This window comes from Tachysurus fulvidraco, chromosome 25 (assembly GCF_022655615.1).
Source record: "Tachysurus fulvidraco isolate hzauxx_2018 chromosome 25, HZAU_PFXX_2.0, whole genome shotgun sequence".
In the NCBI taxonomy this organism is placed as follows: Eukaryota; Metazoa; Chordata; class Actinopteri; order Siluriformes; family Bagridae; genus Tachysurus; species Tachysurus fulvidraco.
Genome location: NC_062542.1, coordinates 921,800 through 933,703, shown reverse-complemented (window position 1 = coordinate 933,703; position 11,904 = coordinate 921,800). Strand labels below are relative to the sequence as shown.

Below are 11,904 nucleotides of genomic sequence, written 5' to 3'. Positions count from 1 at the left end.
TGTGTGCATTTTTGTGTCTGTATGTATGTTCATTGTGCTGAAAAGGGCAAAAGTGTGACCTATTGCCCCACTAAATTTGGCCGGGTCAAAATGACCCAGGAGGATCCAAACGCATATACTGGTCTGAACACATAGTTCAACAAAAATAGACAAAATTAATTTTACATACAAAGTTCATAATTTGGAACAATCCTGGTTAATTTCAGGCAAATATGTGGAAGAAAACCCAAGTTATGACACATTAAACTTTCATTAAACGTTTCAACCGGGTCAAATAGACCTAGGGAAAATAGGAAACAAATAGCATACAAATATATTAGCATAGCAGTGAGGCTGATCGTTATCATCACTGTTGTGTTAATTAATAGCTAAAATATCTAAAGAGAACTAACCACCTGGAGCAAAAAACATCACACAACATCTACATTACAGTAAATACAGAGAAAAAGAAGAAACAACTTTTGTTTTATTCTTAAAGTAAGTATTTATTAGGAAAAAGGGTAAAGCACTTAGCATGTATCTTATATCTCTTATACACATCATATATTTAATAAAACATTAAATCAAAGTTATATAAAGTCATATATTTAATAAAATGCTTGAACATTAGAAGGTCACATGACTAGCGGGCGTATATACAGTACATATATAAGCTAAACAGTCAGGATGTACCTGTGCTGATGAAAAAGCTCTCTACCAACATGTCATTTACAGGATATACAATACTTTACCTCCTGTTTGTAAAAGATTCATGACATGATGGATTCAGAAGGGTCTAAAATCCCAGAGCAGTTAAATCCATCTCCACATAAACAGTCTATAAAACTAAACATAAAACTAAAACAGTCTAGCAAGCCAGAAGAAGAGGAAGAAGAAAAGGTAGAATAACTACAGGGTTCCTACTCACCCTTGGTGCTTGGACCCCTAATTACAATGAAGAAATCACACGTATTTAGACTTAATTAGAGAATCGATTCCTTTGTAATAAATATAACACTGGCTCTATTGGGGACGACACTGTCACAGCCCGACTTTATAAGCAACGTCTGGGACGATTTATAACTGGACAGCTGCTATATATTTTGTTAAAGATTTAATAAAATACTCAGTTTGGTTTGTTAATTGAAGCCATTTGTGTAACTTAAAATTACTAAAATGTAAGAGTTTAAATGCCCTTCTTTACAGGATGTGTACAGCAAATAAATGTCCTGTGATATTAACAAGTCTTAAATTATAAAGAATTAAATGCATTGGGAAAATGTATGATGAGGTTTTATGATGATGTCTAAATAAAACTCATCTGCACTGGAGTTGAATGAGGTGTGAAAACATCATCAGGTCATTTTCACACTGCTGTAGATAACAGAATCGTCCTTCTGCTGCTCCGTGTGGTCACACCTGAAATTACACACAAACCTGTTTATAAACCACACACTCTGTATGTTGGTCTGCTTTATGCTACACTTTGTGGTCTCTTTCCAACACACAGACATTTAAAAATATAAGCGGGTCTGTTGAGGAAACGATGAATGTTTCTAGCTGTGATGGCGTCAGTGAGAACAGGAACTAAAGTCATGTCACAGATGTTCAAGAGCAATAGAACGTAATTATAAACTTTTAATAAAGTGTTCATGTTCTTTAATAATGAAAACTGGCCGATTGTGGTGGTGTAAGATGAACTACAAGACGCTGCTTTTGATAAAAATGCTATAACAGCAAACCACTGTGTTTTATACCTTATTTATTAACTAAACCCCAGACTGACTTTAGAGAATGAACAATGAGAACACACACAGCTTTTACAATTCTCCTTTAGTCTCACTTTAACATGACGCTGTTTTCCATAACAGATTAAATCACACGCTGCTTTTGAAGTCATTATTTGTGGTAATTATTAAGTCATTAACATGTGGATATTTTATCTTTTCACTCTTACCGTTTGGTGGCTTTGTTGGGTTTCTTCAACACAGATGCATAAATGTCTCCTCCTTTATCTAACACTTCTTTATCAGGCTGAGGATCTCGGTTTAGCTGTGAACTACGAGAAAGAGAGAAAAAACCCACAGCTAACATAGTGTAGGTTTATACATTTCTACATTATTCTCCATTAGAGTGAAATATCATAACGCCATTCTTAAAGACCTCTTTATCCTACACTATACGTATCATGATCTACAGGTTTACACACAAACTGCTTCGTTTTATAAAACTCGGCAATTCATTTTAAACTCGGACAAGTTTATTTAATAAAAATAAGAAAAAGATGCCTCATATTTCTGAATTTACTTCACATTGTGGCATCATTTAACATGATAGTGAATTTACCTCTAATAATATCATCATACCTCTAATAAATATCAGATTTTCACAACATATTTAACTCTATTTTAAAAACAAGCTCCTTTCTATACTTTCTCTATATTTTTTTACCTTTTGGTTGTTTTTAACTGGACAGACGAGTAAGTCACTTCGTCCTTGTTCAACATTTCTTCCTCAACAACATGAGAAACCTGAGAGCTGAACCGTGGCTTTGTCTGTAAAAACACAACTCATCAGAATTAAAGTACAACAACGTGGGAAAATCACCAACACTTTACGCTTTTTAAAGGTCCGCTTAAAGACACAGATCTTTGAGAAGGTCTTACTCGTGTTTTCTCTCCATTTTCCCTCACGTTTTCTTCTGGAGCTGTAAATTTCCTCCTAACAGAAACAGAAAACACACAGTGCACATGGACGTGCTCCAGGATTCACCCTGTGACCTCATACATCTGACTTAAACAGAGTAAGGAACAATACTGTACATGTTAAATATTGCTGTGTAGATTGTAATGTATGGAGCCATGATGAGTTTTACCTCCTGTTGTGTATCACAGCTCCTGAGACGACTGAGACGAAGACACTCACTCCGATGATCACCAAAACATTGACCCAGACTGACTGGTGTTCAGGATTTTCTGTTAAATCCAACGATATTCACTTGTTATAGACGTGTAAATGCGCATCATGATGAAATTATTTCCATCAGTAATCATGTGAGACATTCAGGAATGTTGTGAGCAGATGGACTCACCCTCCACGTGAAGGCTGATGGTTTCAGATCCTGACGTCTCACCGGTTCCCCAAGTGCAGGTGTAATTCCCAGAATCCCTCAGGTTTAGAGCAGGAAAGTGAAGAACGAGTCCTGATGTATTTAAACTCTGGTTGTTCTTAGACCACACAAACTGTGAGGAAGTGTTTGTGCAGTTCACATCACACATCAGATTTAAGGAGTCTCCTTGTTTAAGGGTTCCGTTTCCACTGAGTCTGATTAGTGACACCTTTAAATCTTTTTCAGAGAGCAGGAAAGACGCCACGTCAGTGACTCAGGATTTCTCACACAGATCTAGTTATTTAATAATAAACATTTCTTCATTTAGAGAAAAATGTCCACAAATTTGTTTACTTTATTCCTTTTGTTCAGGAAAGAAAATGATGTAGATAATAAATCATTTGGATCTTTAATTTAATAATTAATATTTACCTGTAACTTGTAGAGTCGCTCCAGGATCACCTGTCCATTTGTTCTTATCAGTAATAAATCTGAATCTGTAAACTCCAGAATAACTGAACCGTACATTGTGGATTAATAAAGTACAGTCTGATTTGTCGTCTCCAGTGAACTTAAAGTCTGACTCTGTGTTTAATGAGCTGTTATAAACATAGTCATCTTCACACTTATATGTGTTTAAGTTACTCGAGCACCAAAGTTTTTGTATCACCTGATGACCTTGTGGATAATAATAACTACATTTAATGGAGACACTGAATCCTCTCACAGCACAGATCGGTTTATCAGGATATTTCACACCCCATTTACTGTCCTGAGTGAAAACACCTGTGTAGAAATAAATAGAGATTAAAAGAGTGATGAAGTTTTATATGTAGTGTGTGTATCTGTATACAGTGTGTAGATACACACACACACACACACACACACACACACACACACACACACTTAAAACTTATTTAATATCTGTACAGTACTTTTTTTTATCACATTTTTTACATTTTATAGGTTATAAAAATGATCAGATGTTATAAGTTATAGAATGTTATAAAGAAACACGACGACTCATTTCTAATGATAGAGACACGACAGACCTGTGGTTTATGTACACAATATACTCACACAAACTCACACTTCTAGATCTAGAACTAGTTTGGATTTTACTCACTACTTTATCTTTTAGATTAAAAAACAAACATGTTTGTTGAGTTCATATTCAGTTCTCTTCACTTTTATGTAGAAACTGGAACAAGCATCGGCTCAGTACATCCCACACTAACACTATTAACTTCCAACATAGAACACATTGTACATAATGACATGACACCTAAATATACTGTAATAGCTTCAATAAAACAAGAGGTAGTTCGGGGGATGTCGTAATGTAATGAGTAAGAGTGCAAAACTTAACAAGGTTTAAAACTCTTTCTAATCCACAGCCCTGTAGTGACATAATCTTGTTCAATTATCCTGAATGATGTGTTTAAAAGAAGCAAATTTATCATTTATTCTGTATATCAGGATCGTAACAGTGCACTCAGAGCCCAGGACCTGAGAAATTTAAATGTTTTTTAATTATTTTACTAATGTTGTGTTTTATTTCTTATTAATGATCATGATATTATAACTTACTTACTGCTAAATCAGAAATCTTTCATCAGATCAAAATGAAATGTTCACTAGCATTAGAGTGTGTGTGTGTGTGTATGTGTGTGTGTGTGTGTGATGCAGTAAATGAACCTACACACTATAACATCCATCAGCATATAATAAAAGTCTGAATAATAATTCTGTCTAAGAGTGAGATGATGTTTCATACCAGACAGCACGAGCAGAATCAGAACCAACTGCAGCATCTTCATCTCTTCTTCAGTGTGTGAGAAATAAAAGTACTTAGTGGACTAAAACAATACACTCAAAATATCTACAAACTCACACCATGAGTGTCAAACTGTTAAAAAAGGAAGTTGACCTCTTCTGAACACACACACATGTTCTTATACATCCGTTTTGACCCAAAAGTAAAGTGTACAGACAAATTATCTGGAGATTTGACCATCAGACATGATTTTGATTACGATCTCCCTTTCCAAAGGCACATTAATATGGAGATGTTTCACATCTCTGGAGTAGATTTGATGATGTATAAAGTTGAGAGAGGTCGATATCATGTGACAGACATTTAAAGACCTCAAGCACCAACAGTGATCATCCACCTAAATGAAACTGTTTGTGAACAGAAAACTGAAATAGATTTGTTACTTCTGTATTTTTCCATTAAACAGCAGGATTTATTTTCTGCTGTGGGTTTTCGAATCCTGTATTAACTTTAGCTTGAAGCAGAAACATGGCCTCTTACTTGTACAAAGACCCTGGAAGATACATTCAATAAGCTTTAGAGCACAAATATAACGAGTCACCATGGCAACAGCGTCAGACAAAAAAAAAAAAGTCTGCATATTTCTCACCACCAGAACTGGAAGTGCTTATGCAAGCATATGGAGAATATGAACATGTATTTTTAAAAAACCTATATACCTTTAAAAGGTATATTTTTAATGTAACTTTCTCCCTCTAGTTACACACTTTGTTCAATTCAAGGATAATTCATGCAATTGTATATTGTTTATGTGAAAGCATTAGAAGTGCAGTTTCTTGTCTCTTCTTATTGTTCAAGTGGTTCTAATTAGACTTGTTGAAGGTGTAATTTGTAGTTATTACTTAAGAACTATTTTAGAGTAAATTCCCAACTGTTATAATATCAGAGGTGAAACCAGAAGAACAGTATTTTATTTTATCAGGAAACAACACAAAAATTGTCAGAAAGCGCTTAAGAGTGAGACACACTTTTCTGACCGCTCTGCAAACAGTAGCCTTACTAATATGTTCTGCATCCCTGATGTTATACACAAAACTACCATTTGCACAGAAACGTAAGGCAACGCAAAGCATCTGCTCGGATGTAAGCGCACGGCCATGATGGCTGATGTTTCTGATGTGAGGATGGATGAGATTATGGATGTATTTTATTGACTGTGAAGATAATTGTTTACCGCTCAAATAAAATGCATAGGGATGTGACCAAAGATCAACTCTGGGCCTCAAAATCCTGTCCCGATGTAAATGTAACTCCCTACGAATTAATAAAGCCTCTTCATAAACAGGATGGTCCATAAAAGGACATTTAATTCCCTTAGAAACTCTCTACTGAAATGTGTGCAATGAATGATGTGTTTAAACATCGCTTCCTCTTAAAAAAAAAGGGAGGAGACCGAAAGAAACTCTGAGTTTACAGAAGAAAACCTGCTCCTGACCAGGTTAGGTTCACAGAGTAAGTTACTATGGTAACAGACTCTGAGTACAAGTTGCCTCTCTTTCAGAAATGGGCTTGATTTAACCTGCTTTCTCGGGTTTAACTTGTGCACTGCAAATAATGCCCCTTTTGAAACAAGCATGATAAGCTTAAATCTAGTTAAAGTGTACTAGAATCAAGCTAAAAAATCTGCCAATGGGGTAAGCAAAATTGACTTGATAAGAATTCTTGAAAATAGCATAAATATCTAGTCACTAATAAATGCAATTAGATCTTAAAACTAGACAAAAATGCTTAAAACTGTGCAGTTTTTTCTTTTCATAAGAATTGAATAATACTTAAATTTAGTGCAAAATGCATTAAAACTAGAATATTTTATCTTAAATCTAGTCACTAAAAATACTGTTAGGTATTGAAACTAGACAAACATGCTTATAATTATGCAATTTTCACTTATTATAAGCTCTGAATAATAAGTAATTTTAGTACAGAATTCATTAAAACTAGAATATTTAACCTCGTTTTTTTTCCAAGATGAAAAATAACCTGAAAATAGATAAATTCTTTAAACACCCCAATAATGGAACATAATAATGTACTAAATGAATAAACAAACAACTTCAGTTTTGCTGAACATTTATTGAACAACCTCCTCTTAAACAAATCCAGCAGGATGAACTGATTCCAAGGCGTCAGCTTCTCCCTCACTGCTACTCACTAGTACATATAATGCTAAACAGTTAGCATCACGATCACGACACGGTATATCGTTTTGAATAATTAAAAAAACACATTAACCGATACAGTTTTAACATAACTAACACAATCAACTGTCATCATGTTAATCACATTCTCTTAGCGTCAAAAATGTGTTTCAGAGAAGAAATATTAGCACAAGAATATATTGAGGGGAGGAGCGAAAAACAGCTGCGTCATCATCGGCCTCATACGCAACATAGACTGAGGCGACCGCATGGTGCACAAGAGGAAGCCCCACAAAAGTGTCCCACCGAAAACATTCCCTCCACAAACAAATTCCCAAAGAAAAGTTCCGCTACTTTTATAAGTTATATTCTATGAACACTAATTAAGGACAAAATTTTGTGGAGTTCACTAAACCATTCTTATGTAAAAAGTAGGAAGATATAAAACATTAATAAACCAATCTTAAAATAAAAAAAAAACTAAAAAAAAAAAAAATAGACAAGGGTCAGGTTCACCATTTACATCACTTTTTACATCATTTTTACAGCACAATGAGTTCACTTTTTACATCAGTTACATTCTCCCCACCGAACTTCACAAATTTTGCTATTACAGGGATTGTACACGCATTAGACCAAATTATCCAGAACATCGTGCAACAAAATATGTTTTCCCACTTGCAGGGAAAGGTGAGTACAGCAGGTTGATCAGGCCTAATGTCATCACCTGCAAAAGGTGCATTAAACACCATTTATCTCTTTAGTTACTAGTGTGTATGGCAAATGCTAGTAGTCTACCAGAATTTGGACTTGTGAGGAACATATTCATCATAAATTCATCTTTGTATTGTTTTGAATGTCAGATGTACAGTACAGTCTGTTTTGACTGAGACTACATGTCTTATAAAATTGAGGTTCCCAACCTGGCAGAGGCAACTGAACTAGTAAATGCAGACAACCTTGTAGACTTCACACCGTATTACAGTTTCAATCACAGGGACATTACATTCGTTCCTATGAAATATTAATGTGTGTTCTAAATTGAATGCATTTTGACTTATTTTGAATTTATAACAGTGATGTTTTGGAATAATCTGCTTTTAATACAAGTTGAGCAACAATGTTGATCAAACCCCTTTTTTGAGAAGAAAAAAAAGTTGTCAATTATTTTTCTGCTCATCAACAAATGCTGCTTATGAGCTCACCCTGAATATTCCTTGGATAAACTTTAATAGTCAAATTAAGCGCTGTCTATTTTGACAGTGCCAGGAATAAATAAATCTGTTACTTTAAATGTGATTGTTCTGCATACAATAAATTCATTGTTGTATGTTTGTCAATGATAAGAATAAATCAGAATAAAACCACTTTTTAACCAAGTGTTTATATTCACTCAAGCAGTCTTATGATTTTTCAAATACATGAACAGACACAAACAAAAGATCACTAAAACAACAACAAAAAAACAAATCTTTGACCTTTCTTAATTAAGATTCTTGAAATTAGTCTTTTTAGGGGTGGTTTTAGTCTTAAAATTAGCACAACAATCTAATTGAACATGCACCAAAACTTGCACTTTATAGCTTTCAATTGTTTCTGGTAAAATCTACCTCAAAAGTAGTTAACATTTACTTGTCAAGAAAGAAGACGACCAATTTTCTCAAACTGAGATTTATGAGCTAGTGTGCGCAAAGTATAAGACTTTTTATCTTTTATGGCAAAAAACAAGACATATTTTCTAGAAATAAGATTTTTTTTTACTTTCTTAGATTTTGTTTTTTGCAGTGTGATGTTGAAAAAATGAACCGATTTTCATTGAACTTTGTATCGAAGCTTGATTCGTTCTGGCAAAATCACGTGACCAATGACGTCCGCAGCTAAGTTTCTCACACACACCCACGTGACTGCATCGTTATCTGACGACGAATAAAGGTTTAAAATCGTGCGCGACACGCGGCGGCGCGCCCTCGTGTGTTGTATTGGAGTATTACATGGAATCTATTACTCTGTAGCAAGTTTAGGAGAGCTTATTGTTGAGTTGTCAATGGAGCCTGTTACAAACTATTCGCGTTCTGAAATGTGGGAAAACTTTCATTTGATTTTGCCCAATAATGTGGATATATATGGTTTTGATGTGAAGCCTATATTTATAACTTCACTCATCATTGGGCAATTATACGATTCAGTGTAACATTTAATGTTGTATATATATATATAGGATAGTAGTAATAAGTTGAAAAATAAAAAGGAATGCAAGAAAAGCCTTTTGAGCACCGATTAATATCATGATCTTTTAAATGGTTCACACTTTATACTTGAGACAAGGTCTATCCTTAATCTGTTTTTAGATCCAGTGTTTGATTTGCTCCCAGCAACTGGAATATAATAATAATATAAATAATAATAATAATAATAATAAATCATCCATGTTGAGGCATTTTCGTACATACCATGACAGAGCCAGATCCTCTGGCCAAGATGTAGCCAACAGCCAAGGTTAAAGCCTACTTTTAATTTTATTCACTTGTTTCAGTTTTAATTACTTGAATAATTAAGTGGTTTAAAAGTGCTGCTGTAATTTTATTGTCAAAATAGGAACACCTTCTCTCTCTCTCTCTCTCTCTCTCTCTCTCTCTCTCTCTCTCTCTCTCTCTCTCTCTCTCTCTCTCTCAATTTAAGTGTGCTTTATTGGCATGACAAAAACTGGACATTTGTATTACCAAAGCATTTGCAGATGTGCTGCATACAAATAGTACAAAAAGTTAAATTTAAACAAAGTACATTGTGCATAATTAAAAGTAAAATAGTAAATTATAGAAATACAATATTAACATTCATTCTTGTATTTAATATTGATTCATTTATTTATTAATCTATCCTTAATTTGTAAATCCATTAATTTTTGTTTCTACATTTGATACGTTGTATGGTTGTGGAACATTCTGTGATAGCACCTTCACCAGCAGAGGTCCTCATCGAGCTCTGATTTAAAAAACTTTGAGTAATGAAACTTTTTTTCCGATACAATTGGGTTAAAAGCATTGCTTTCACTGCTTCAAGAAAGCTTCAACTTCACCATCATTAGGTTTAACATACCTCTCTTTCTGAAATGGAAAAGCCAGAATTTTCATTTCACCAACACGGCTGATTCTCACCCTCACAAAGTGATCACAAGACTGAGTGACTGAACGAGCTGTAAGGCCTTAAATAATCTAGGTCCAGGTGGAGTAGGTTACCACCAATTACACCGAAGCTGCTCTTTGTCTCCATCTGGTGGTGGCAGCCTGCCCCTTCCACCAAAGCATTTATATTATTATATTATTAATATTCTCTGAACATGTCACTTGTTATAAACGTGTAAATGCACATCATGATCAAATTATTTCCATCAGTAATGATGTGAGACATTCAGGAATGACGAATGCTGTGCTACACTTGATGGTCCAGATGGATGGATGGGTGCTGAATGGCCACCATGTTCCAAAAAGACTTAGGTAGAGTGATGATTTGGGCTGGAATATTAGGAAGTGAGAATACTTTTCATGTGAGAACTTGTGGTCTGAAAGTACTTGTAGAAAGTCCTTATGTTTAAAAAAATGAGTAAAATAAATGTGAAGTGTCTAAATAAAGAAGTCTGAAAATGTACACATGAATCGTTCAATTTGATTATCAACATGTCAGAGTTACTTTGGAGAGGAAGCCTGTATCAGTATCAGTACCGACGCATTGTTTTACACTTTCCTGAGGCGTTTCTTCAAATTCATTTCTTCTTTTTGTCGTGTGTGAATTATATGCATAAATTTGATTTCAGTTATTAATTAAGTTTTATGTTAGAGGTTTCAGTGTGTCTGCTGTTCAAAAAGCATCAGTTTATTAACATCTGGTGATTAAAGACCCTGAATTAGTTGTGTATAAAGACTGGACTTTATCTGAGACTGAGTTGGCTTTAATTATGTACCAGTGAACATCCAGTGTCTGTAATATCCACTAACAAGGTCTAAGGTATTCACAGAGCACACAAGCGACATCTGCTGGTCATAAGAATACAATGCGCTCAATGTGGGTTTTAAATGTAATGAGTCATGCATCCAGATTTTTTTGTAAGTATTTATATTTATTAATTCTGTAATGTTCATAATGTTTGTCGGTGGATCTGATATTATTATATACAGTTTCTTACTTGCTCTATTAAATGTTCTCATTTTGACTTATTCTTAGAGGCAGTTTATAAAATGATTTGGTTCTAATATTGAAAAAAACAAGATTTAATGAATTTCAGCATTTTAATGAGATTTAACTACTGACAAAGTGATCATTTTAATATTATATTTATATATTGTAAGTAATTTTGATACTACATCATGCACCAGATCCTTTACACAGCAGATGTAACTGGTATGTGTTGTAAATAAAGATTTGTGGAGATAATGTTTAAAAAGTCAGACGCTTGTTTATTTGTGTTTAAAACCTCGAATAATTTTCATATTTATATATTAAGGTCTTGTGGACAATTCATTTCCAGGTTTAGCTTCGTTGTTATGGGAACGTGCTTGCCTCCAAAGCTATTTTTTTCACATCCAACACCTTTTCTTTAGGGAACTTTAGTCACACCAAATTTTTTTTAAAAAAAAGTTGTTTTATTTAAATAATTTATTGTACATTAATATTGTGTGTGTGGTTTAATGGTCTGTCTAATTGACTGGTTATAAAGAAGCTAATGAAGCAGCTCCATTGTGTCTCTGGAAAAAATGATGGTAATGGAAACTTAATCAAACCAAATGTCTAAAACACACATGGACTCACAAAAATCCAACAAGTCTAAGAAGCATCGAGATTTTATT

The 11,904-nt window shown here is 34.2% G+C and overlaps 1 protein-coding gene across 1 annotated transcript; it reads right to left on the bottom strand.

Annotated features, from left to right (window-relative positions):
- LOC113658000 lies at positions 1-5,135 on the bottom strand. The gene is made up of 8 exons (XM_047808583.1): positions 4,866-5,135; positions 3,521-3,874; positions 3,071-3,325; positions 2,855-2,954; positions 2,646-2,700; positions 2,431-2,534; positions 1,937-2,038; positions 1-1,398 (listed from the first exon to the last, which is right to left on the bottom strand). The coding sequence occupies exons 1-8, from the start codon at positions 4,906-4,908 to the stop codon at positions 1,335-1,337; spliced, it is 1,077 nt and encodes a 358-aa protein (XP_047664539.1). The 5' UTR covers positions 4,909-5,135; the 3' UTR covers positions 1-1,334.
- Between the last annotated feature and the right edge of the window lie 6,769 nt (positions 5,136-11,904).